This window comes from Capra hircus, chromosome 25 (genome assembly GCF_001704415.2).
Source record: "Capra hircus breed San Clemente chromosome 25, ASM170441v1, whole genome shotgun sequence".
Lineage (NCBI taxonomy): Eukaryota > Metazoa > Chordata > Mammalia > Artiodactyla > Bovidae > Capra > Capra hircus.
This window is the reverse complement of record NC_030832.1, coordinates 1,007,989-1,033,391: the sequence shown is the minus strand read 5'-3', so window position 1 is coordinate 1,033,391 and position 25,403 is coordinate 1,007,989. Positions and strand designations below refer to the sequence as shown.

The 25,403-nt window shown below is 58.8% G+C and overlaps 1 protein-coding gene across 5 annotated transcripts in view; it reads left to right on the top strand.

Moving 5' to 3' along the window:
- Positions 1,885 to 25,403, top strand: part of UNKL (unkempt family like zinc finger) — a 31,837-nt gene continuing 8,318 nt past the window's right edge. Inside the window, exons 1-12 of one of the 5 annotated variants that reach the window (XM_018040417.1) lie at positions 1,916 to 1,996; positions 3,310 to 3,416; positions 9,694 to 9,811; positions 10,425 to 11,333; positions 12,283 to 12,459; positions 12,770 to 12,903; positions 15,500 to 15,635; positions 16,850 to 16,967; positions 17,354 to 17,438; positions 17,917 to 18,002; positions 20,977 to 21,039; positions 23,332 to 23,509. In XM_018040417.1, coding sequence (XP_017895906.1) covers positions 11,299 to 11,333; positions 12,283 to 12,459; positions 12,770 to 12,903; positions 15,500 to 15,635; positions 16,850 to 16,967; positions 17,354 to 17,438; positions 17,917 to 18,002; positions 20,977 to 21,039; positions 23,332 to 23,509 — 1,012 coding nt within the window. In that variant the 5' untranslated portion in view covers positions 1,916 to 1,996; positions 3,310 to 3,416; positions 9,694 to 9,811; positions 10,425 to 11,298. Of the gene's footprint in view, positions 1,997 to 3,206; positions 3,417 to 9,693; positions 11,334 to 12,282; positions 12,460 to 12,769; positions 12,904 to 15,499; positions 15,636 to 16,849; positions 16,968 to 17,353; positions 17,439 to 17,916; positions 18,003 to 20,976; positions 21,040 to 23,331; positions 23,510 to 25,045; positions 25,079 to 25,403 lie in introns of those variants that run through there. The other 4 variants (XM_018040416.1, XM_018040415.1, XM_018040418.1 and 1 more) reach the window with 4 other exon arrangements.

Here is a 25,403-nt window from a genome sequence, read left to right as displayed (position 1 = left end):
TTGTATTTGAAAAAACAACAGGAACTTATATTCTTGGGAACTAATGTACGGAACTGCTATATCTTGCTTTGTCTTGTCACATAAGGAGGAGCATTTTTCTTAACAATTCTCAGCATTTTTATTCTCTGCGAGGTGCTCTTAAGTTTATGCCAAGTAACTCTGATATCTTTGTACATCTTTGAATCTCATTCTTTTTTAGGTTGGAGTTTCTAGAAATGGAACAAATTAGTTTTCCATAAAAATCCATACCCTTTCCTTCTAGCCACAGTTCCTTCAAGGGTATTCTTGCTGCAGGTTAGAGTGTTGTTGGTTTTCTGTTCAGAATAAGAACAAAAGTGCCTGTTCCAAGAGCTCTTATTTGTGCGTTCTAAGTTGCTTCAGTCGTGTCTGACTCTTTTCGACCCTATGGACTATAGCCCACCAGGCTCTTCTGTCCACGGGGATTCTCCAGACAAGAAGACTGGAATGGCTTGCCGTTTCCTCCTTCAGGGGATCTTCCCGACCCAGGGCTCGAACCCTTGTCTCCTGCATTGGCAGTCAGGTTCTTTAGGACTAGCACTGCCTTGGGAAGCCCCCTTCTTTGTTTAATTTGCATTAAGAAAAATTACTGGCGAGGCTGAACATTTAACAGGTCTTGGGAATTCCCTGGTGATGCTGGGAGGGATTGGAGGCAGGAGGAGAAGGGGACGACCGAGGAAGAGATGGCTGGATGACATCACTGACTCGATGGACGCGAGTCTGAGTGAACTCCGGGAGTTGGTGATGGACAGGGAGGCCTGGCGTGCTGCGATTCATGGGGTCGCAAAGAGTCGGACATGACTGAGCGACTGAACTGAACTGGGAATTCCCTGGAGGTCCAGTGGTTAGGACTCTGCAGGGCTCGGTTAAATTCCTGGTCGGTGAACTAAAATCCCACAAGCCACCCAGCCCTGCAAAAAAAAAAAAAAAAATGTCTCTTATGCTACATATTTACAAAATAATATACTCTGGGCCTGGGTTCTTCTTTCTCAAATGCAAACTGTGCTTCTTCCTTCAGGGACCACTGAGTTGGACCTCCGTGTGAGTCTTGACGGGGGCCAGGAGCGAGGGTGGGGGGCGGATGCTGCCTGCCGCGGAGTTTCCGCCCTCTGTGTATCCCCTTCCACCCTTTTGGCAAAGGGTGTGTGTCTGGTCTCCCTCTTGACTTCGCGCCTTTGGATTCTAAAAAATCAGCTCTATTGATATGCAGTTCATATTTACCCATTTAAAGTAAACAAGTGAAAATTTTCAGTACGTTCGCAGGGAGCAACCACTACCACATTCTAATTTTAGGACCCTGTTCCTACGCCTAAAAGAACCAGGGTACCAGTGAGCAGTCAGGCCTCTCCGCTCCCTTGTCTCCCACACCGAGCCCTAAGCAACTGGAGCCACTCTTCGCGGTCTCAGCATCCCCCCGGGGTCACAGAATGAGTGAGGGCGCGTGTGACAGCCGGGCTGCGCTGTCTTTACTCGAGACCTGTCCTCTGTCTCGGAGCTTGGAGTTGCGCAGGGCGCTGTGCGGCGTGCGGAGCGCGTGGGCAGCCCTGCTGGGGTGAAGGCTGCAGCGGGGCCGCGGACTGAGCGGGTGCGGGATGGGCCGTGAACGCGGACTTCGGGGACCCCGCGGAAGTGGGTGGGGGCGGCCGGCCGGGACTGCGGGCTCGGGGCGCGGCGGGGTCCGGGGTGCTTGCGCGTCCCCTCCGGGCGCGGGGTGAGCGGAGGCGCCCAGGGCCGGCAGCTCCGCGCAGGGCGCCGGATGGGGGCGTGGCGCGCGGGTGTGGCGTGGCGGGAGGGCGTGGCCGGCCGGGCGGGGGGCGCGGGTGGGCTCGGCGCGGGGGGAGATCCGGAGAGGCGGGGGCGGGCGCGCGCGGCGCATGCGCGCTGCATTGTTTTGACTGAAAATGCCGTCGGTTTCGAAAGCGGCGGCGGCGGCGCTGAGCGGGTCCCCCCCGCAGACGGAGAAGCCGACCCACTACAGGTCAGTGCCCCGGCCGGCCGCGGCAGGAGCGGGGGCGGGGCAGGGGGCGGCCCCGCGCTCCTCGGGCCCGCGCGCCCGCGCCCCCGCGCCCCCGGGCCTGGGAGCTGCCGCCGGGCGCGGCCTGGGGCCCCGCGCCGCCCCCCGCCGGTTCCCGCGCCCCCGCCTCTCACCTGCCGGCCCCTAGCCAACCGGCCCCCCGGCCTCCGCGCGATGCCTGGGCTCTGGAGGGTGGACCGCCATCCTCCTCGGCTGCCGCCGCTTGAGCTCAGGAGGCGGCGCCCAGGTTCTGGAGTGGCACCTGGGCTTGGGGCCTGGGGGACGGGTTCGGGGGTCCACGCACCTGGGTTGGGGACCGTAGAACAGCGCCTGGGGCCGTGGGTCGGGGCCTCCGAGAATGCGCCCGTGGTTGGGGATGGGGGACCGCGCCTGGGCTCGAGGGAAGGGCGGCCATCTGGACTCCGGCTGCCTCCTTGGCTCGGGGCTGGTACCGGGGCTTGTCCGGGGCGCGCCTGCAGTCCCGGAGGTCGTGTCTGTGTTCCATATGAGGGGGGCTGCGCGCGGGGTCTGAGGGGACGCGCCTGAGATCCGGGAGACTCTCCTGGGCTCTGGGGGAGCGGCCGCCTGGGACCGTCTGGAATCGGAGTGGGTGTCACGCCTCAGCTCCGAGATGGGCCAGCTGCGCCCTGGGCCAATCCGCGTCTGGATTCTGCAGGGTCGTGCCTGGGGTCGGGGACCGTGTCTGGCATTGACGAATCATTCCAGGGATCCGAGGAACGCGCGTGGGCTTCCAGGGCGGCGGTGGAGGGGAGTGGAGGGAGACGGATGAGGGAAAAGGGAGGCGGGGCAAGGGGAGAGGGAAGGGAGGTGGGGAGAGGTCTGAACTTTGAGAGGTCGCCTATGAGACTGGGGATCACACCTGCGGTCTGGGATGGGTAGCTTCGCCTGAGGTCGGGGGTGGGGGGCTCCGCCTGGGGCGGGGGGCCGTGCCTGGGATTGGAGCTGGGGACTGCTCCTGGGGTCGGGGATGTGGGATCGTGTCTGGGGTCCGCCTGGGCCGGGGGAGCGGCGCGGGGGGCGGCCGAGTGGGGGACCGCGCCTGGGGTCGGGGCCTTCGGGCGCACGGGGTCCGAGCCCTGCCCGGGAGTCCTCGGGCCGCCCGCCGGCGGCGGCGGCGGCGGCGGAAGGACCCCAACGCTGTTTGTCTTTTTAGGTATCTAAAGGAGTTTAGGACAGAGCAGTGCTCCCTGTTTGTGCGGCACAAGTGCACCCAGCACAGGCCATTTACCTGTTTCCATTGGCATTTCCTAAATCAGCGTCGGCGCAGACCGCTCCGCAGGCGCGACGGCACTTTCAACTACAGCCCGGACGTGTACTGCTCCAAGTACGACGAGGCCAGCGGCGTGTGCCCGGACGGCGACGAGTGAGTGCGCGCGGCTGCGGCGCGGCGCGGCCCACAGCCGGCGGGTGCGGACGCGGGCTTCCCGGCCCCTCGCGCCGGCGGGCCCCGTCTCCGCTCTGAACTTTCCCCTGGACCGCTGGTCTCGGCGGGGGCATTTGTCAGCCAGTGCGGGAAGGACCGCGTGAAGCCGCGGGTAGCCCTTGCAGACTTGGCTGCGCTGCCCGCTTTGGTCACGGCCCAGTTCTCTGAACTCCTTGCGTTAGATTTGGCTGCGCTGCCCGCTTTGATCACGGCCCAGTTCTCTGAACTCCTTGCGTTAGAGCCAGCCCTCACGAAGTACAGCTTTTGAGTTCAGGATCATTTTGTAGTCGTTTCTTGCTTTCTGGTCAGAGAGCTTGTTAGAAGGTTTGCTCACATTGTGCACACGTATCCAGAATGGCTTCTTGCTGTTTATATGTTTAAAGAATTGACAGGAGGGTTATTTGCAGACTGTCACTTGTATAGCACTTTTAAAGTTTAAGAAATCCATGTTTTGTTTTGGTTGCCTTTTTTTTTTTTCTTACAAGTTTCCTAATGGTGTTATGAACAGATGTCTTCATTTTGAAGTATGTAGAATAGGAAAAACAAGTTAGATTGTACGTTCATGAAACCAGCAGAGATCGGTAGCAGGAGGTCTTGGTTTTTTCCTGTGGGCTGTGTGAGGAGAAAGGGCCTCGCCAGTCCCACCTGGAGGTGAGGTGGCAGCGCTGTGCCCCAGGGCCTCTTGGAAAAAACGTCTAGGGTTCAGCTTCTGTCAGATCCAAGTCTGATTTGGGGGAGGTCTTTTTAGTTTCTCGGGGGATTCCCTGGTGGCTCAGATATTAAAGAATCTGCAATGTGGGAGATCCAGGTTCAATCCCTGGGTCAGAAAGATCCCCTGGAGAAGGGAATGGCAACCTACTCCAGTACTCTTGCCTGGAAAATCCCATGGACAGAGGGGCCTAGCAGGCTCTGACAGTCCATGGTGTCACAGAATCAGACACGACTGAGCGACTAATGCTGATCGATAAATATTTTAAAGTCTTTCTTGAATCTGTTGCAGTGTTGTTTCTGCTTTATGCTTTGGTTCCTGGGCCCTGGGGCATGTGTGATCATACCCACACCCGCTGTGTTGGGCACTGAAGTCTTAACCACTGGACCATTAGGGAAGTCCCCTGTTTTTCATTTAAAAAATGCTTAGGTCCAGAGAGTAAACTTTTGATCTATGGCGATCATCTTAAAAGCTCTGTCTACTTCCTGAGAGGTTTTTAATTGAACACCAGATAGTCAAATAAGGTTGTTAAGGCAGCCTGTAGCCTGTGGAAATAATGTAACTGGCTCCATTTTGGTTAAGTGGTATTATATTCTGTGAGGTCTTAAAAGTGCGTTATTTAATTGCATCTTGACCTGCTGTTTCCTGCAAATGGGTGTTCTCGGAAGAGAGATGTTTTTGCCTAGCTAAGGCTTAGCCCCTGACTCCTCATTTCCCTTGGCCATGTCCGTCACCTCTCCTGAATGTAAGTCTTGAGTTGCCCTCGGGGGGCCACTTATGAGACCCTGCCGCAAAGATCCAGTCACCTAGCGTGTGTGACCCCATTCCAGAGTCCAGGATAGGAGACTGATTGGCAGTATTCATGGATGATGAAAAGAAAGTGTATTTTAGTGGCTGTTTTGGGTTCCAGAGTCTGAATGGCCTGGTATTGATTCAGACCCATTGCTGGGCTTCAGGGTAGGGTCCAGGTCCTAGGGGATGAAGAGTATACTGCGGTGAACACCTACCTGGTAATGGTCCTTTTAAGCTGGGTTTAAATGTTAATTAAATAGCCTTGCAGTTTATTATAAAAATGTTAACATGGGGAATCCCCTGGTGGTCCAGTGTCAGGACTACACACTTCACTGCCAAGGGCCTAGGTTCAGTCCCGGGTGGAGGAACTAAGATCCCACAAGTGGGGCAGCATGGCGGGGGTGGGGGTGGGGGAGGTGGGGGAGGTGGGGGGGTGGGGGTGGGGGGAGGTAGGAGGTGGGGGGGAGGTAGGGGGTGGTGGGGGGGTTGGGGGGGAGGTAGGGGGTGGGGGGGAGGTAGGGCGTGGGGGGGTGGGGGGGAGGTAGGGCGTGGGGGGGTTGGGGGGAGGTAGGGGGTGGGGGGGGAGGTGGGGGTGGGGTGGGGGGGGAGGTAGGGGGTGGGGTGGGGGGAGGTAGGGGTGGGGGGGTGGGGAGGTAGGGGTGGAAACACTTGCAGCCTGAACAGCGTGCAAGTCATCGCTGAGAAGAGTGGGACTGAGGTGGGTGTCTGACACTGTTCTGGGTGTGTCCTGTGAACATGTACACGTAGTATGAAAGTACATGTGTGTCTTCTTAAAGATTTTCTTTGTGACTTTTATTGAGCAAGTGAGATGACTTGCTTTAGCCCCACAGAGAGTGTCTGGCAGGCCAGACGGCTCCCCTGAGAGTCTCTCCTTAGTGATCACTGCTCATTCAGCCTGAGACGGACTTCCCTGGAGTCTGTCCTGTTGAATGACATATTCTGGCTCATTCAGGGTTGGCATGGGATCTGTAAATAGACTCTACCCTTCAGAGCAGGGAAAGAGCCTCCTTCCTTTTATTTCAGTTCTTTGGTTCTTGAAATGTCTATTTTGGGCTTTTATAGGACCAACCTATTACTGTGAATCATGAATATGTATCAGAGAGCAAAGACCCTTCAGCTGGCTCAGGTGACTTTTGCATCCAAGGTGGTTCTACCAGTCTGATGGGGGAGCCGTGGGGCTGAGCCATGGGCAGGATTGGGGACCCCCAAGAAGGCTGGCATCCCTGATGCCTGATGCTAGGCAGGTGGTCATTCTCCCCTCTTGCTGTTGCCCCTTCTCCTGGGGCACCCTCCCCACCTGTCCCCACCACCCCAGTGAGAACTCCAGCTGTCTCTTGGTAGCCCCCATCCCCTCTCCCCCGCGGGCACACCCCCGACGCCGCTGTCACTCCTTTTCCCCAGCGGCAGTCACCCTCCTCTCTGTCGCACCTCCTCCCTGGCCCCGCCCCGCCCCCAGCGGACACCCTGTGGGCCACCCCCCAGCACCCTTTGTTCCGGCGGCCACGCCCCTTCCCTGGCGGCCAGACGCGGCCCTCGGGGTCACGTGGCCCCGCCCCCTCCCCCCCGTGGGAACCGGCCTCCCTGCGGCGGGGCAGCGGGGTGAACGGCTCGCCTCGCTCACTTCAGAGTTGGCGCTGCCTCTGGCCGCGGGATCAGGGCCGCAGCCCCGGGTGCGTGTTCCCCCACCCCCCGTGCGGATCCGTCTCAGGTATTCCCTAGGCTGGCGCTTCGAGAAAGGGGCGCAAGGGGCGCGGGCCTGAGCGCAGCGTGGCCGGAGGTCTCTCCAGGTCAGCCACCCGCTGAGAGCTGTCGGAGAGCGGCCCGGGCCCCCATCTGGTCCTGCTCGCGGGTCTTGCTTCCGTTCCCCGGAGACCTTGTATCCCTGCTGTGCTGGTAAAGGGTGTCAGGCGCGTTTACAGAGGTCGGTTCAAAGCGAAGGCCCCTCTGAGGGGCCCCTCCCAGAAATGTTTTCATTGGCAGACAATACAAGCGGCCCCCAACTCTGCCAAGTACAAAGTTGCCTCCCTCTTTCCTGATAACCCTTCTGCCGAAGGCAGGCCGCCCGTGGGTGGCCTTCCAGGCCCCACGTTTAATAGATGTTTTCTTAGTTTTGGTAAGAAGTGGGCCGGCCCCGTTCCTGTGCTCTGAGTTTCCAGGTTGGCACTAGAGGCCTGCCTGCAGGGCTCCCTGCCGCGGCTGCTCCGGCAGGCCCTGTCCTCTCCCCACTGCACCCGGGGCATCTGGTCACACGGCCCCGTTACTTCAGCGATGATGTGTGATTTGGGGACCTTCCACCTGTGAATCTGGGCACCATGGGAGCTTGCTGACCTACAGAAACTTTGCTACCTGCCCAAGGCTTGGGGCGCCTGTTGTTTCATACGTGTCCTTGGCCTGGCCTCTCTGCTGAGAGATGCTCTTGCCATGTTTAAAGAGTCGGGTGTCCTGGGACCCAAGGCTTAGGTGAAAGTCTGTTTACTGCAGGAGGGTTATAAACTCTTGGTGTTAAACCGACCTTATGAGTAAATTCTGCTTGGGCTTTTGGGGGTGAGGTGAAAGCCAAGGGCAGGCTGGGAACATCAGAGCAGAATATTTAGGAGTTGTGCATGCTCAGTCGCTCAGTCATGTCTGACTCTGTGCAACCCCGTGGACTGTAGCTGGCCAGGCTCCTCTGTCTACAGGGTTCTCCAGGCAAGAATACCGGAGTAGGTTGCCATTTCCTCCTCCAGAGAATCTTCCCCATCCAGGGATCAAACCTGGGTCTCCTGCACCGCAGGCAGATTTTTTACCGCTGAACTACCTGGGAAGCCCTATTGAGGAGTCGGGCTACTTAACAGTCTCAAGGAAGACAGCAGGCTTCCAAGCTGGCCGGCTTAAGGACGTTACAGTCGGGTGGCTGAGTCGGGTCTGCGAGACCGGGAGGTAGAAGGGCTAGCGCAGCGCGGCCCCAGCCCAGCAGCCACGCCGTCACCTGAGGACTTGCCCTCGGTTCAGACCCATGGTTCCCACCAGCGCCAGCCCAGGCCGTCCAGACGGTTCTGAGGTGCTCTGGCCTGGCTTGCTAACTGGTGTTAACGCAGAGTGGCACTGAGTCTGTGGGTCCACCGTTGCATGGGGTGAGTTGCAGAAAGGAACTCCTGGAGCTGTGCTGCTCTCTACCCCTCCCTCCTGGTTCCAGCAGCTCCAGAGCTTCGCAGCAGACCTGCGTCTGACAGGTGCTGCTGCACCGCAGTGTCCACAGAACCCTGTGTTAATTACGCCGAGTGGGTCACTGGTTGGATGGATTTGTCAGCTATGGACACTGCCCTGGATTTGGTGGGCTGTGGGACTGAGTCGTGTTAACACGTGCTGCCAGGCTGTCAGTGGCCCGGTGGGGGTGGGGGGTGGGGGGTGGATGACTGAACTCCTGTGGTGAGGAAGCACCTGCCGGCTGTATGGAGCTGACCCCTGGGTTCTCCCCGCACCTTCCCCACTTTGGTGAGAGCCTAGGTTTGGTCCCTTTTGTCTCTTAGATGTTCTTAGTGTCTATCAGTCGTTTAGTCGTGTCCAGCTCTTTACGACCCCATGGACTGTAGCCTGCCAGGCTCCTCTATCCATGGGATTCTCCAGGCAAGAATACTGGGGTGGGTTGCCATTTCCTTCTCCTGGGGATCTTCCCAGCCCAGCAGTTGAACCCAGGTCTCCTGCACTGTAGGCAGATTCTTTACTATCTGAGCCACCAGGGAAGCCCCTTAGATGTTCTTAGGTGAAGCCATTTTCTTTTCGTTAAATGTTCTGCAGTATCTTAGTCTCAGCTCATGCTTTCAAGCAGAGGTAGCATGCCCCTAGTGAGATAATAGTGCCTGTTTGGTGCTCAGTGCTAGGGAGAGGGGGACCTTGGCCAGGTTCTGGTTGCCGTGGAGATGGTACTGGCAAAGAAACAAAATGATGCTAAGAGCAGACCTGGGGGACCGCTAGGAAATGGGGGGGGTGTGGCGCCCACCGCATTCCCTCCCCAGGTCTGGGGGGTTCCCGCAGCTTCTGCCACAGCCTGTGTCAGCCCATTGGTGGTGCTCGCGGTCCTGTGGGCCTGCTCGGGCTGTTCTGCAGGCTTGGTTCCACAGACAGACCTGCAGATGCTGCCTCGGCTCCGGTGTGCTGGCCCCCTCCCCAGGCTCTGGAATTGTCTTCCTTTAAACGTACAGTAGATGAGTGAGTGTTTCTGAAGATTGGACCTGTTTTTGCAGAATGGCCGTTTTCCTATTTAAGTCGTTTTAGTGAAGCGAAACATAACATTAAATGTGTCAGCTTAGCTGTTTTACGTGTACAGTGTAGTGGTGTTGAGTTCATTCACGGTGTACCATCCACCTCCAGAATTTCTCCATCTTCAATTTCTCCATCTTCAAACCGAAACTACGTCCCCACGAAGCAGCCCTTCCTTCCATGATTCCTGATGGAAGCAGATGGTGTGTCTGTATTCTTGCCCCTCCCCCACCTTCCGACGTAAACTGGAGGGTGCAGCGCTTCCTTTTCTTGGTGCTTTTACCTCCAGGTGCCTCCTGGCGCCCCTCCCGAAGCCCTCCACGCAGACCACCCCTCATACACCCGCCAGCTCTCTCCTCTGCCTCTGCGGAGCTCCCTTGGTGTTTATCCCACAACTCAGTCGTCTGCAACCTTTGGCGGTTACAAACAGCACGTCTTTCTGTCTCTGTTTGCTAGTCTGTCTGTGACGGTTCCTGGGACAGAGGGTAAGGGCACGTGTCCTCTGGGTGCCTGTCACTGGCCGGCAACAGTGTCACTTGGCTGTCGCCCTGCGCCTGGGGTTCTGTCCGAACAGGTGAGTTTCTCTCATCAGAAGCAGGACGAGTGCCTTTCAGTGCCCCAGACTATTTGCATTTTCACTGAGCTAAGTTCCCGGTTTGTTTCACTAGCTGTCGTCCTGTGACCTTCTGGTCCCTAATTCTACATTATTTGTTAGTGATATTACTCTGTATATTAATGCAAAAAGTAGAGGGTCCTTGTTCTAGAACAGGCTCCCTGGTGTGGCAGAGGCTGCTCCCCAACAGCTCTCCTCTCTGGGGCCCCAGGGACTGAGTCGGGCAGAGATGCGCAGGAGTGCCGGGAGGAGCTTGAGACGTGAGATGCAGCACCGAGGGAGGGATTTTCAAGCAGGCTGCACCGGCACCTAACGCAGTAAAACTCCTTAGGAGACGTCTGACCATTCCACTCACACCCTCTGAAAACTGTTCCTTAGAACTGTCACTGGGAACACGGAGGAAACAGCTCCTGTTCGGGCATGTGGAGCACAGTCAGCACACAGTGTTTCCTTTTCCGTATCTGTGTGTGAGACAGTAATAGTCAGGTTTTTTCTTTTCTTTTTTGCAAAGTGAGGACCAACTTGACCTGTAACCCGCTTTCTCCACCTTCCTCTTTTCCTTTGTCTCACGAAGTCGGGCTCCGGCCGCTGGGATTGCCCGGAGGTGTTTGTGCAGAGGTAATTGGAGGAATTGCCTCACTTTCAGTTCCCCGATGTACAAGAGGGTGCGATCTGTCCCCTACCCCCACCCCCGTGCCCATGTGAGGGGCCCTCGGGCTGGCTGTGTTCCATCCTCTTGAACTGGATGCTGCCACTCAGGTGAAATGCCACAGGCCAGCCAGATGTGACCTGTGACACGTGTCCCTGTAAGTTTGTGTATTTCACTACAAATGTGGAGAGTAGCTCTTGCTTCTTCTGTGTCTCCAATGGACTTTAAGTTGTGATAACATCCCTAAAGTTTGCCATTTTAAATAGTTTTAAATGTGCAATTCAGCATCGTTAATTACATTCAAAATGTTGTGCAACCGTCTTTTTCCAGATTCTTTCTCCCAGACAGAAGCTCTGCCCTCGTCCACACCCATCCCCCTTCCCCTCCCCCTCCCTGGGCCCCACTCTCCCCTTGCCGTTGCTGTGAAAGTGACTGCTTTAGGGCCCTCGTGTGAAATGACCCCCACAGTGTGTGTCCCCTGGTGTCCGGCTTGGTTCCCGTAACATGACGTGTTCAGGATTCATCCCCATTGCAGCCGCATCCACACTTACTCTGCTGTCCGGATGGACCACGCCTTGCTCATCTGTCCATCAGCTGGTGGAGACTTGGTTTGTCTCCAGCTTTAAGCTCTCGTGTCTCTGGTCACGGGGGCACAGGTATCTCCTCGAGAGCCCGGCTCCTTCGGGGATACGTCCGGAGGCGTCCCTTCAGGGCCCGCAGCGTTTGCCTTCTGCCTGGCGGCTGCAGGGCCCCTGGGACTTGCCGGGCGTGGCGTCTTCTCTGCCTCCTGCTCCTGCTCATGGCCTGCACGCCGAAGGTGTGGTCAGATCTAGGGTGAGCTGCCCTAACTCGGAGCCTCTGTTTCTTCGTCTTCTGAGATGGGGATGTGGATTGCTTGCCCCTCAGTTGCTTTCCTTTTACCCTTGGTCCTGTCCATCCATCTGTGCTCTGCCCAGGAGTGCCCCGCACCCCAACAGGTGCTCCCAGCGCCCGGGTTGCAGCCTGCCTGACAGTGAGGCAGGAGTGGGCCTTTCCCAAGCCCCACACGGTGCTGCGTTGCTGTCTCGGGGAGGGGCCGAGGGCCGTGTTCTTAGACCTGGGGGCCTGCAGCTGTGGCCTGCATCAGCCTCGGGCCGTCCAGGGGTTGCTCAGAGGGGCTGCCGTCCCATCCTTCTGTGTCCATGGCTTTTGTCTGGAGGGACCGACCTAGAGGCGGGCTCATTCCCACCATGTGTGTGCTGGGACTGTCCATGCTGTCTCACTGCTGACATCTCCCTGCCTGGGACCCTTGACCCTGGCCTTGACCCTGACCCTTGGTGCTCCTGGAGCTGCCCGTGTCTCTCCCTGGGCATGTGAGGCTCTGGGCCTTTGTGTGGCCCCAGGGATGCTGTCCCATCCTCCCCCAGCCGCTTCTCCCCGGCCTGTCCCCCACAGCGTCCTCCAGCGCCACCTCCGCCGAGGGGTCCCCAGAAGCACCAGGATGGGAGGAGGGAGAGCTGTCAGCTGCTTGTCTGATGGGAATTTTGTTTTCCACTTGATTCAAAAAATTATGATGGGTGATTTTCCAGGAGATTGGGTGTTGTGCTTTCCTCCCATGTGTCGTCGAGGGCTTTGTGGGGTCTGAGGGCCGTGTGAGGGGTCTGGGGCAGGGACAGGGCTCTGGTGCTGTTCACCCTCCAACCAGAGCAGGCGTCTGGGAAAAGCCAACACGAGCCAGCTGGCCAGGGGCAGGTGGACGCCGCGGTGGCCGCAGCCCCCGATGCGCACCGTCCTCTGCCCCCAGGTGCCCATACCTGCACCGGACGACTGGGGACACCGAGCGCAAGTACCACCTGCGCTACTACAAGACAGGCGCCTGCGCCCACGGGACGGACGCGCGGGGCCACTGCGTGAAGAATGGGCTGCACTGCGCCTTCGCCCACGGCCCGCTGGACCTGCGGCCGCCCGTCTGCGATGCCCGGTGAGTGGCCGTCCCACCGGGAGCCGCCCTGCTCCCCTGGCCTCAGGCTTCACTTGCCTCCAGCGGCTCCTCTGGGGCCTGGATTTTATTCCCAAGGAGAAAGTGACCCGCTGCTGTCCTGCTGACCTGGGCGCTGGGAGCTCAGGCATCTTGGGTGCTCAGCTCTGAGGCTGTTGGGGTTTGAGTTGAGGCGGCCTTCCCGGAACGGACACACATAGGTGGCTCCGTAAAATGACAGCCCGGTGGCCATCTCGCCGTCCGAGGCTTCGGACGGGCCACAGTGCTGTGACCACGCGATGTTTGGTTTCAGGGAGCTGCAGGCACAGGAAGCCCTGCAGAACGGCCAGCTCGGTGCCGGGGATGGCGCCCCTGACCTGCAGCCCGGGGTCCTGGCCAGCCAGGCCCTGATGGAGAAGATCCTGGGCGAGGACCCCCGGTGGCAAGGTAACCCTGCGGCCACCGCTGTCTGCAGAGCACCCGCACGGTGGACCTCGAGCCCGAGGCTCTGTGCACACTGGCCCCCGTCAGCACCCCCACTCGTGGGTCTGGTCCCCGGGCTGCTTGGGGACGGGAGTGTGTGGCGGCCCCTGCCCCTGCGGGGCGTCCAGTCCTGGAGCCGGCCTGCTCCCCGGCAGCCTCACAGGTGATGGCCACAGGCAGCGAGCGGTTTTAATTGTGGAACACTCACAACATAAATCTTACATTTTAACCATCTCAGCATCACGACTCGAGGCGTTTGGTGTGTCCGCAGTGTGTGCAGCCGTCACCTCGGTTCCAGAACATTCCATCACCTTGGACAGAAACCCCTGCCTGTTAGTGGGCCCCATTCACAACCCTGGCCTGGCTCTGCTGCCATGGGGCCGCCTGTTTGATGCTTCTTGCGGGCGGTGTGGTTGTTAAGAGACGCCCCCCCCCCCCCCGCCCCCGCCACCCCTAAGTTATGCCAGCACGTCTCCTTGGAAGCTTCGCACAAAACACTTCAGGCTGCCTCACTTCAGTGCTGAGCTCCCTGTGAGGGTTTTTCCCCTGCTTGCTGAAACCTGAGCCGCCAAGGGCCCAGGCACGTGTTTATAACGGTGGCTGCCCAAGCCTTCTCAGGACGGGCCTCGCGGGCTGCCATCCGAGTGCTTGTCCCGCTGTGCCGTGTCCCCCTGGGAGAGGCTGCCACAGATGAATGGCCACCCACAGCCCCCACTTGCCGGCACCTCAGAGTTTGTCATTCAGCAGAGCAGCCATCTTGTGTTGCAGCCCCTCAGCCCCTGGTCCGAGACCCCAGCTCCACCCGTGCGCTCCGGCTGGTGGCCTGGGTCGGGGTGTGAGTGCCCTCGTCACCGTCAGGCGGGCTGAGCTTGAAGAAGCAAAGTGGGCTGGGCCAGGCCCAGTGACTCTCAGCCCTGTGATTTGAGTTTTTAAGGAGCAGATTTTATTTCTTAGGGAAGTTCTTTGTTAGTGCTTCAGGAACCCCTGGTATTGATGTGGTAACATTTGTTACAGTTGGCAATCAGGATTGACACCTGATCGTAAGCTGGCCAGCTTACCCTAGGCTTCTCGCCAGCCTTGTGCATCCTCAGGGTTTGGGCGGATGTGTAATGACTCGGATCTTCCCGTTAGGGTGTCGCTGCCCTCAGACCCTCTCTGCTCTGCGGCTGGTCCCTCCCCACCCCTGCTGGCCGCTGACCTTTCACCTCATGGTCCTGTCATACAGTTGGGACCACAGTGTGCAGCCGTTGCACTTGGAGCTGTGTGTGCAGGGGTCCCCGTGTCTCTTCAGTGCTTGCTGGTGTCTTCTTATTGCTGAAGAGGTCTGGGGGTCTTGTTCATCCATCACCCTCTGATGGGTGTCCACAGCCCCTGGGACTCACTGATGCTGCCACGCTGCCTACTTCCTTGCGGGTCATGCCATACAGTGCAGGACCTCTGTCTGTTGGAGGCCTTTGGTCAGTGCTTGCGAACAAATAGCTTACCATCTTCATTTTCTCAAAATCATCTTTTCTGCTCAAACTCCTGTTGTCCTCGCCCTGCCCTGCTGTGTGGCTCCTGTTTCTTGTCATCTAATCAGCCATTTGGAACTGAGTTTGGCCTGGTAGAGGTGGGCCACTAAACTTGCGCACGGAAGCGTGCCCTGGGGGTCGGCACAGCACTGCCCCAGCCTCTCATGCAGCACCTCGACGGTCAGCCCCACTGGGCAAGTTTGGTTACAAACAATGGCGTTTGTAAAAAAATAAAGGGAAGGTCGAGTATTAACCAGCCCAGAGAAAGTGAAAGTCGCTCAGTCGTGTCTGAGTCTTTGTGACCCCATGGCCTGTCCATGGAATTCTCCAGGCCAGAATACTGGAGTGGGCAGCCATTCTCTTCTCCAGGAAATCTCCCTAACCCAGGGATCGAACCCAGCCTCCCACATTGCCCAGGACTGCATGTTATTCTCAAGAGTCTCCTTTTATTGGTTATGGCTTATGAATAACTCTTGGTAGGTTTTTAGTTTTGCTTTGAGAGAAAATTCAGATAACATGAAATGAACCGTTTAGAAAATAGACTTTATTTCTCAGGGCAGGTCTGGGGTCCACGTTGTGGAACGCTCTGGGGCTTGTCACGCGGCTACTGCCTCCCCACAGGCGGTGGCCCTGGTGCCAGGGGACGGCTGTCGCAGCGTCACCTGCGGGTCAGGCCACGCCTTTTAAGAGCGCATTTTGGAGGTTCCTGGTCTGTTCAGTGTTGCGCATCCTTCCCTTTCCTCCGGTTCTGAAACTGTCTGGTCTCCCCAAAGAAGCCCCGGCCACACTCTGCCGCGGGTTTGCCTGTCCTGGACGCTCCCTTTAAGTAGGATCAGACCGTGCCTCCGCGTCCGCCGCTCTCGCTGACCACGTGGGTCCGGCCCGCCCAGGGCTCGCCCACATGGCCTGTGTGTCCGCGCGTCGCTCCTCTCCCTCCGCCGCGGGACAGGCCTCTTGGCGTTTCTGGTCATCTGCCCAGAGACGCCTGTGGCAGCGTGGCCGCCGTGAGCGGGCGTGCGCACGTCCCCGTGTGGACCCCTGTCTTGCAGACACCAACTTCGTGCTGGGCAGCTACAAGACAGAGCAGTGCCCCAAGCCGCCACGCCTGTGCCGCCAGGGCTACGCCTGCCCGCACTTCCACAGCAGCAGGGACCGGCGGCGGGACCCCAGGCGCTTCCAGTACAGGTGAGCCCAGGTCGCGGGTGTGGGCCTGGCTGCCCCTCCGCCAGGCTCACGTCTGGCTCGAGGCTCTGCTTTAGGCAGCGGCCCCTCCACTCCCTTCAGCCTCCCTGGAGGCCCCGGTGTCCAGGGATGCCAGCTCAGCAGATGCCCCCACGGTGGCAGGTGTGGTCAGGGTGTGGCTCCTCTGTTTCTCTGTCTCCCCAGCAACCTGTGCGCCCTCCGGTGAGGGTGCCTGCTGGCAAGGGCCCGCCCTGGCAAGGCTGGGAATCCCAGTGCCCGCAGCCTGCTTCACCCTCTGCGGGGGCCTGACTTCCTCGGATTGTGGGTTTGGGTCTCAGCTGGGGTCGTGCACCTGGGCAGTCCTGATGTCTTCCTGGGCCGTCCTGATCTCTTCCTGGGCCATTTCCTCCTCCCTCCAGCTGTCCTCAGCTTGGTGCCCTGCTTATCCTCAGGTTTGCCAACCCGCCACATGGGCCCAGCACTGAGAATGGTAGGGGCTGGGGGCGCAGAACCCCCAGGGGTGTCCAGGCATCTGGGCCCTCACCTTGCCCCTCCTGTGGGTCCCCCGGTCTGTGTCCAGCTTGTTCTTTGAGCAAAGAGTCACTCTCGAATCATCTGACACCGCCTTGCATGCCTCACTTGGCCTTCACGTAGAGAGAGATCTTTTTATGACAGTTATTGTTCTGAGTAGTTTAACGAGAGTTGAGGGTCAGAGAACCTCTGAGTATTAGTCACTTGATGTCATCTCGAGAAGATGAAGTAAATTTTACTGCATATAAAAAGGTTAGAAAATCGTAAAATATGTCCTATTTCCCACAGATAAGTTTAAAGTAAACCCCATACAATAAAGCTGCCGGGAAGCATCTGAAGCATGGAGGGGGTTGTTAGGGTTTTCATGTCGTGGGACCCAGGTCTCAGATTCAGTGTTGAAGCAGTCTCGCGGGGAGAAAGAGGGTGTTAGTCCCTGGTAGGCCGGGCGGCATTGAACCTGGTCGCCCAGACGCTGCAGGAGGCCTGGCTGAGTCTCAGGGGCCCTGGGGGCTCTGACTGAGACTCACCTCACACTTTGTGGAAAATGAAAACGGGCTCCTGGATGCCTTCCGGGCTCCCCTGGACGCTTGTCCTGGTGAGGAAGGGCCAGAGTGTGCAGGGCTGGCACCTGGTCCCCGGTGGCACGTGGGGAGGCCGTCTGCCCGCCTGACCCCTCCTTGCCGCAGGTCCACGCCCTGCCCCAGCGTGAAGCATGGTGACGAGTGGGGCGAGCCGTCCAGGTGCCCGAGCGGGGACAGCTGTGCACACTGCCACTCACGCACGGAGCAGCAGTTCCACCCCGAGGTACGGGCGCCCTGTGGGGACTCGCGGTCTGCTCATAGCGTGGGTGCCTTGGCCTTGGGCACTGCTGGGTGGCGGGCACTGAGCCAGGTGCATCTTTCAGGAAATGCCAAGTGGCCAAGCTGACCTGGAGGGTGGCTTCGAGGACAGGCGCCACAGGAGTGGCCCGGGCCCACGTGGTTCCCGGGCTGACGGGCCCCACACAGGCGGGGCGTCCGGGCCACCGGGAGGGTTGGGGGGGGGAGGCGCGCTGTCGGCATCCGTCTTCGGGAGGCCCCGCTGCGGTGTGGTTCTTGGAGCTCCGCGTTGTGCCTGGCTTGGCCCGGGCCTCCCGCGGACGCAGGCCTGCAGCCCGGTGCTCTGCGTGCTGTGTCGCCCTTGTCTCCCAGATCTACAAGTCGACCAAGTGCAACGACATGCGCCAGACCGGGCACTGCCCCCGGGGCCCTTTCTGCGCCTTCGCACACGTGGACAGTACGTGCCCCCTCTGCCGGGAGCGGGCGGGGGCTTCGTCTCGGGCGAGGGTGGCTGGGAGGGTTGGGGGCCTCTGGGCCTCCTGGGGCCCAGCCTGGCCCCGCCTCTGGGGGCCCCAGGGTCCTGAGTGCGGTCACTGTGACCAGATGAGCCCGTACAAAGCACCTGAAGGGGAAGCAGCCTCGGGTTCAGGAGGTGCACAGATGTAGCCCTTCCTCGCTGCCCCCGGGAGCTTCCTCTAAAGCTGTGAGCGTGGGTTCCTGCCCTTACGAGCATGTTACGAATTCTGATTTTACTTTTTTTTTTTTCTATTTTAATGGTGAGGGTGGCTTTTCCTGTTGAAATTCTCCATGACTTTGGAGTCCCTTGGTCAGCTCATACCTGTCAGAGGCTAGTACACACTCGCCCACCCCCCCAGCTTGGGGTCCCTTAACCAGAGTCTCAGCCAGGAGCCACTCAAAGCCCCCTTTCTCGGCAGAGAGCCTCGGGATGGCCAGCGACTGGAGCTGCCGAGACCTTGCCCTCGCCAGTGTCCCCACGACCCCCAGCGGGCAGCCCGGACACGTAAGTGGGGGCATCCATGGAAGATGCCCACTGCTGTTTGGTTTGAATCCAGTGTCAGGCACTCAGATGGGTGTGGTCTCTGTGTGATGCGGTTGGAGGCAGCCTGCCTGCAGGGTTGGTGGCGTAGAAGCGTCTAGAAGAGTCCTGGCCGAGTCTCGCGTTTTGTCAGACATGCACGTGTCAGTCATGTGTGAGGTGCAGTCTCTGCCTGAGGGTGAAGAAGGACCCCCGTCGGGCAGGTGAGGCTGTGCTGGCGGCTCCCCGTGAGGAGCACAGCTGGCAGCCTGGGACTCGGTGTCTGAGGTGCAGGCGTGTCTCAGGGTCACCGTCTTGGGGTCGTGAGTGTCGCAGGAGCTCTTCCTCTTCTCCGTCTGTGACTTCGACAAAGCCATCTGCAGGCGCTGCCCTCTCAGCGGGGCAGGGAGTTGGGCTGCCCTCCTGGGCGATGCCCGCGCTGTGCCCGGGTCCGGCTCTCGGCTCCACTGCTGCCGTAGGCAGGGCTGCACTTGGATGCACCCCCCTCCCAGCTCCTCAGTTACCCTGGGGTGGGACTCCAGTGCAGCTCCTTCAGGGTGAACAGCGGTGGTCCAGCCACCATTTCTGGCTGACCTTATGTGAGCTAGAACTCGGGAGGGCCTGAGCCTGAAATCTCCAGAACTGGAAATTGAGGGAGAAGTTAAGATCCTCCAAGGAGTTGTTACGGAATCCCTTGTACTACTCACCACAACAGGTCATAAGTCAAAAGACTGAGTTGTTGGGGCAAAGAATAGCAACTTTATTCAGAAAGCTGGGAGACCAAGAAAACGATAGACTAGTGTCTCAAAGAGCCCAGTTAGAAGTCAGGCTGCTTCCGCACTAAAACAGGAGTGGGACTGTGGTTGGTGGGGCTAGCCTGTATATTTCAGTCTATAGGCAGCATTCTTTTAGTGGTTAATTTGTAGCAAAAGCAATACAATACAAATGTTAAAGTGAAAGAGATCCAGTATGCAGTCAGATTTGTTCTTCTATGTTACAAAGTGTCCAGTAAAAAATCAGAGCAAAGTGATTCAGAGTGAAACATCCAGCCTTCCCCTGGGCTGGAGCAGGACCTGGAAACTGGCTTTTCCTTCTGCCTCACTTTTTCAGCAAGTGCTCAAATAGACTTTGAGAGTCCAGGAAACATGCGGGATCTGAGGTGCTCAGGCACCTCAGTTGGGCCCACGCCTCTCAGCGTGAGGTCAGGGACGATTGGTTTGGTCAAGACCCTAAGGGAATACGTCGGTTGGGGTATTTGGAGACCCTCAGACCTCAACATGGGTCTTGCTGTCCCAAATGAGCCATTTTCATTTAAGGTGATGGTGAGGTGATTTGCTTGGTGACTTGGTAGACTGGAGCTAAGACTGAGCTCCCAATGCAGGGGGCCTGGGTTTGATCAACCTGGTCAGGGAAGTTGATCCCGTGTGCTACAACTAAGACCAAGCACAGCCAAATAAATAAATATGAAAAAATAAATAAGCCAAGTGGGGGCTTGGACTAGAGGTCAGCTTCCCTTCCCTGTTGCCCAGGATCTCATCGCCTTTGACAGCCAAGCTGAGCGTGAGTGAAGTGCCCTGTGCCCAGAGGCGCACTGCTCTCCCCACCCTCCTCCCACCCCGTTCCAGCGCGTCCATGCACAGCTCATCGCCTGCTCAATGTGATGGGAGTTCCTAGCGTTGCGGAGCATGAGCCCCCACCCCTGTCCCCAGCACAGGGAAGAGGCAGAGGGGCCTGGATGGGGCAGAGCCCTGGGACTTGATGAGGAAGCCAAGCGGAGCTGTTTCAGGATGGCCTGCCTCCTTCACGGTGTAGCTTCTCCTTAGAGCGAGGGTCTTGGGTTCCAGGTCAGGGCCTTGGAGCCATCGCCCAAACTGGGGTTGTGGGGTCACTTGTGGTATTCTAGGAAACCAGAGGTACCCAGATGGCCTCAGAGTTGAGCCATCAGGTAGGAGGAAGGGGCCCTGATCAGGGCCAGCGTGAGCATCTCTTCTCCACCCTCCATGGGTCCTTCTGCAAATCCAGAAACCAAACAGGACGGGGTGACTGGAGCCATCACAGGCTCACTTATCACACGGTTAGACACAGGAATCAGAATACCTCTCAGGCCTGCGGGGTGTTTCACGGCAGCTTTGTGCCGACGTTTGCCCTGAGAGAGTCCAGGCCCTGACGCTGCAGGCTAAGCCATCCTCATGCAGGTGCCCCCAAAGGTGGTTCGTGAGAGTCAGGAGCTCCACACACAGGCAAGGGGGGGAAACAGTTCCCTCTACCCTTTTAGGGTTAGTGTCTGGGGTCCCGCAAATTAAACTGACCAAAGCTAGCTTAGCTGGACAAAAGATTTATTATTTATTCATTGGGATGCCAGACCTGAAGACTTATCTACCGTTTTAACAGAGAGTGATAAATTGTGGAGAAACGACTAGACCTAGGGGTTTCTGCTTTCAGGGAGCTGAATTACGGGATGGTAAAGATTTGGGGGAAATAGTGGAAGAGGAGGGTTATGTAGAGAGTTTGTGGTGAGGTTCAGCTTCCTGCAGCCCCAAGTGATCTGAGTTCTCTGGGGTGAAGCTCTTCCCCTTCTCTTGAGAGGCCTTGTGTCCAGGCCGGAAGGAGAGGACAGAGAATCACCTTCCAGGAAACCATCCTTCTTTGCCTCAGGGGTTGACTTTCCAAGACTCTCCACTCTAGAGTACAGCCCTGCCTGGGACGCTTTATTTGATGCTGTGGGTTCAGGGACCTCTCACCTGCCTCCACACGGACCAGCCAAGAGCTCAGAGATCCATGTCAGGCGCGGGGAATGGAGCCCAGGAGAGCTGACGCAGAAGCAGCGACTCGAAAGCCTTTTCTGTTCCCTGGACTTCAGTGCTTGGCCTTTCCTGCCTTCCTGGTGGAGCTGAGGTCTCTCTGTGTGGTTCTGATCAACTGCTTCTCCTTCCAACAGCAAGTGCGTTTTCTGTTGCAGGCAAAGCGGAGAGAGTCACCTGCCAGCGGCAGCCAGAAGGCCAGTGAGCAGGACAGCAAGCAGGTACTTCGTGCTGTCTGCGACCGCCCTCTGCCTGTGCTAGGACTCTGCACGCAGCCGGTCACACTCCCCTCCGCCTCACACCGTGACCGGGCTGACGTCCACTTGTGAGACAGTGCCTTTCTCACGGTCTCCATAGAGCTGTCTGTTCCGTGTGTCCTTTGTCTTCATGTTTTAAAAAATGTGCTGTACCTTAGAAACAACAGAACCAAAGCCTCTTAAAGTTTCCTCCCACCTTGGGAAAAGAAGAGGAGCCCTTTGTGGTCTTCTGTATGGGTGACGGTCCCACAGACCGAGGCTTAAACTGCAGGCCTTGGTTCCGTCTGGAGCCCAAAGTTGCAGACGGGGGGTCAGCGGCGTCAGTTCCTCCTGGGGCCACCCTCTGCCATCTGCCAGTGGGCGTCGTCTTCCCTCTGCCTCTGTGTCTGTCTCCAGTCGTCCTTTTGCCATCAGGACACGAGTCCTGTTGATCAGGACCTGCCCTGACAACCTCGTCTTAACTTGATTCCCTCGGTGAAGACCCGACTCCCAGTCAGGTCCCGCCCAGAGGTGCGAGGGGTCAGGACCCCCATGTCAGTTCCAGTCGAGCCCGCGACAGCGTCCGTTGGTGAGCCTGGCTCCCTTTTGGGTCACAACCTGGGCTCGTTCTCACCTCTGCAGGAGCTGTGAGGCTACATGGAGGCTTCCCCCCAAGTCGGACCCTTTCTCTCTCTTTTGTGCCACCCAGCCTCCCGTGTGCTCATTTAACTGAGTTGTTTGAGAAACAGGGATTTTTTTCAGACATGGGACGCATGTTTTTCTGCCACCATGGAAAGGCGGAGGGAGCTTCGCCAGCTTTGCAAGGCCGGGGCCTGGCCGGCAGACAGCAAGCACACACCCTCTGCTCGATTGTCACTTGTCTCTGCTCGGAGCTTTCTTTTAAATCCCCAAGTGGACAGGGTCTCGCTGTTTCTTTTCTGCTGGTTTTCTTGGTGCCCCATGGGTGCTTCCCGGGGGACTTTTCAGAGGGAGATAATCAGGACATTTTGCCATTAGGAAATTCTGAAGTCAGCAGGATGATTGAAAGTAAAAATACAACCCAGTTACTTTGTGATTTTTTAAAAAGATATTGAAATTGAGACATTGCTCATTAAGAATCTGAAACATGAAATGTTAATAGTAGCGTAGCCAACAGGGCACCTGGCTATGGTCTCAGGGCTGTGGAGGAAGGGCCTGGAAAGGAGTGCGGTGCATGGCGGGGTACCCCGAGAGGGCTGGGCAGTTCCTGATGTGATGAGTGAGCTGTACCCCCTCAGGCACTATGAGCAGGCTGGCCAAGTTCATCTACCAGCCAGTGCTCACCTACACCCAGGGACCCCCTCCGTCCTGTCCCAAAGCCAGGCTCCAGGGACAGTGAACAGGGGTTGGGGGGCCGTATCGGAAAGCCATCTAAGAGGGCCCCTGGGGCCCTGAGCTTTCCACTTGTTTGATGGGTCTGCTGGAATGTCCAGGGGACGCCATGGCCGTGAGGCTGGCCTCCTGGCTCTTGCAGGCAATTGGTGCTCAGAGCTGCTTTGGGGACCCCTTCCTGCATGTGGGTGCCGTCCACTCCTCCCCAGGACCTCAGTCTCCTCCTGCAGCCACAGAACCCTGAGTCCCTGGGCCCCAACAGCAAAGCCCAGACAACACACCGTCTCGCTTTGCTACAGCCTCTGACTCCTGGTTTCCTGGTGACCTTGGAAAGCCCCGAGGCCTGACTTCATGACTCAGTTCATTCTTATCGCTGCCTTTACTGTGCGCAGTGCCCTCCACGTTCCTGGCTGTTTATCCAAGATTGTGCCAGTTCTCTTTTAATCTATCAAATAAAGATAATGCGAATTGCCCCAATCTTTTATTTTTGTTGTTGGATAATGAGATTACAAGGTTATTTCATCGACATCATCAGAAGCGTTGCTGGCTGTCTGCTCGTGCCCTGGTGGCTTCTTCCTTTCTGCCCTGCATCGCCATTATCGTGATTCTGTTGTCACTAGTAAGAATGACACTCTCTGGATGCACTTGTTTCCATCCCTGGGTGGTAACAGCTTACGATTCTGCGGTGATGGTTTCTAACTTAACCAGACATTTAAAGCCCCTCCCTCTAGAATATCTGGAAAAGTAGTTGGCTCTCTGGTCTGCTTTGGGGAGCGAAGCGACCTGGCCTGTCCGTTGTGACTCTGTCATTTCTCTGTCCCCCAGTGTCCTCTGTCACTGCGCGGCCATGGTCACGTTGCTGTCCCCGAGCCCAGTGCTGGCTCATTCTGTTGTGTCTTTACACAGAGCCACCTTGCAGTGTTGGCAGTGGGTCACCCCCTCGCTCCCAGCGTGAGTTCCAGCCTCGCGTCCAGCCTGGCGTCCAGCACCGGCTCAGGCGGCTCCTCGCCCACTGCTCTGCCCGCCCTCTCAGCCCGCACCCACCCACTCGACCCTTCCAGCAGCACCGGCGAGGGCGTCCCAGGTAAGCCGGGGCTCTGCTGCCTCTCTGCACTTGCCTTGACACCTCCCTGTGCACACGTGTGTGCACACGCTCCTTTGTAGGAGTGCGTTTCCGGTGGTCACCTGCCACTCGGGCTGTGCTGCCCCAGGAGAGCGTGTACCTCACTGGGCACCACAGGCGGGCCAGAGTGACAGCACCACCGAGAACCTGAGGCTTCAGAGAAATGACGGGTTCTGTAGGTCGGACGGTGACCAGGGTGGGGAGCGGGAGGCGTTCCCAAGGCACAGGCACCGCTGCCAGCTGTGGAGGCGTCCCTGGCAGCTGGTCATCCTTGTGGGTTTGTAAACTAATCACCCATGTAATCGGACGCGGGGGTTCGGTTAGGGGTGGTGGTCAGGGCACAGAGCCCTGGCCGGGACTGTGGTGAAAGCCCAAGGAAGAGTGGAGCTGGTGCGTGAGATGGCGTCTGCCAGGTCATGCTGGTCCCCTGGTCCCCGTCTGGGCAGTGGGTACCTTGCTGTTGTGGGAAGTCACAGAATGTTCAGAGCTGCCCTCTGGCCCCAGGAGGAGGGCTCTGGCTGGCCTTTCCGCTGTTGGCACCCAGGACCTGGAGTGCACAGCGGCACCCCCCACACCCCCCCCGCCGCTGCTGCAGGGCTGACAGGTGCTGGCTACCCTGCTTCCCCCGGGGTCCGTTCAGGCTGCACCTCTGCGATGCAGTCACTGCCTGATAGCTCAAACAAGCCAGCGCTCCTTGCAGACCTCCCCCTTCATGGACTCCGTGGAGCCCTTTCAGGGCCACTGGGCAGGTTCCTCTCCCTTGCCTTCCACCTCACACAAACAGCTGGAGCCCTGCAGAGTTCACTGCCAGATGGCTGGCAAACGGTGGGACCCGGGAGGGAGGGACACGGGGCTGTGGGTAGCTGAGGGCAGGGTCACGGCCTGTTGACCCACGGGCGCTGGGTTGAGCGTTTTACTTGAGCTGCTGCGGGTGGGCAGAGTAGGAGCAGCCGGCCAGCGACAGGGCTTGCGGAGATCCCACTTTACCCACCAGAGCAGCCCTCGCCGCGGTGGTTTTCGCACACCTTGGGCCCGGGGTCCCAGCACGCCGCCTCGCAGCGCCAGAAGAGTCAGGTGCTGGTGCGAAGAGGTGGAGTGCCCCGCCGAAGGCCCGTGCTCTGGGCAGTGGGGACGCGGTGCTCCGAGGACGCGGAGCCGCGAGGCCAGCACCACTCCGCAAGCACCAGCCCGCAAGCACCTGTCCGCGGTGCGCCGGCCAGTCGCGGCGGGGCGGGGCCAGGGACCAGGGCCAGGGGCGGGGTATCCTGGGGGCGGGGCCAGGGACCAGTGGGGGCTGGGTAGCCGGGCGGGGGTACCCAGAGGGCGGGGCCGGGTATGGTGGGGCGTGCGTCACCGGGGCGGGACGTTTCGGGGGCGGGGCGATCTAAAGCTTGCGTCACCGGGGGCGGGGCGATCAGGTTTGCGTCACCAGGGGCGGGGCCGGCGCGGGCGGGCGGGGAGCCGGCCGGGTTTGAATCGGCGGCGGCGGCGGCGGGGGTGGCGGCGGTACCAACGCGGGGCGCGGGAACGGTGAGTCAGCATCGTCAGCCCCGCGCCGGTAGGGTACGGGCCGTCATTCTCCGGAGCTGCGGATGGGGCGGTGTGCCAACTCTCCCCGCTAGATGCACCCCCCATCCCCTCCCCGCAGGCGGCCAACTCCCGCCCCTCTAAGCAGGCCAGGTGACCCCTCAGGTGCGGTGCATCCGCTTCTTCCTCATCCGCCCCGGCCGCCCCCTCCCCTCCCAGTGGCCCTCGTAGCAGTCTGCGGCACCCGCGCCCCGACCAGGTGTGACAGCCAAGGGTCCGTGCCAGGATCTTACGGGTTGCGGAATGAGGTCAAAACAAATCTCCCGTC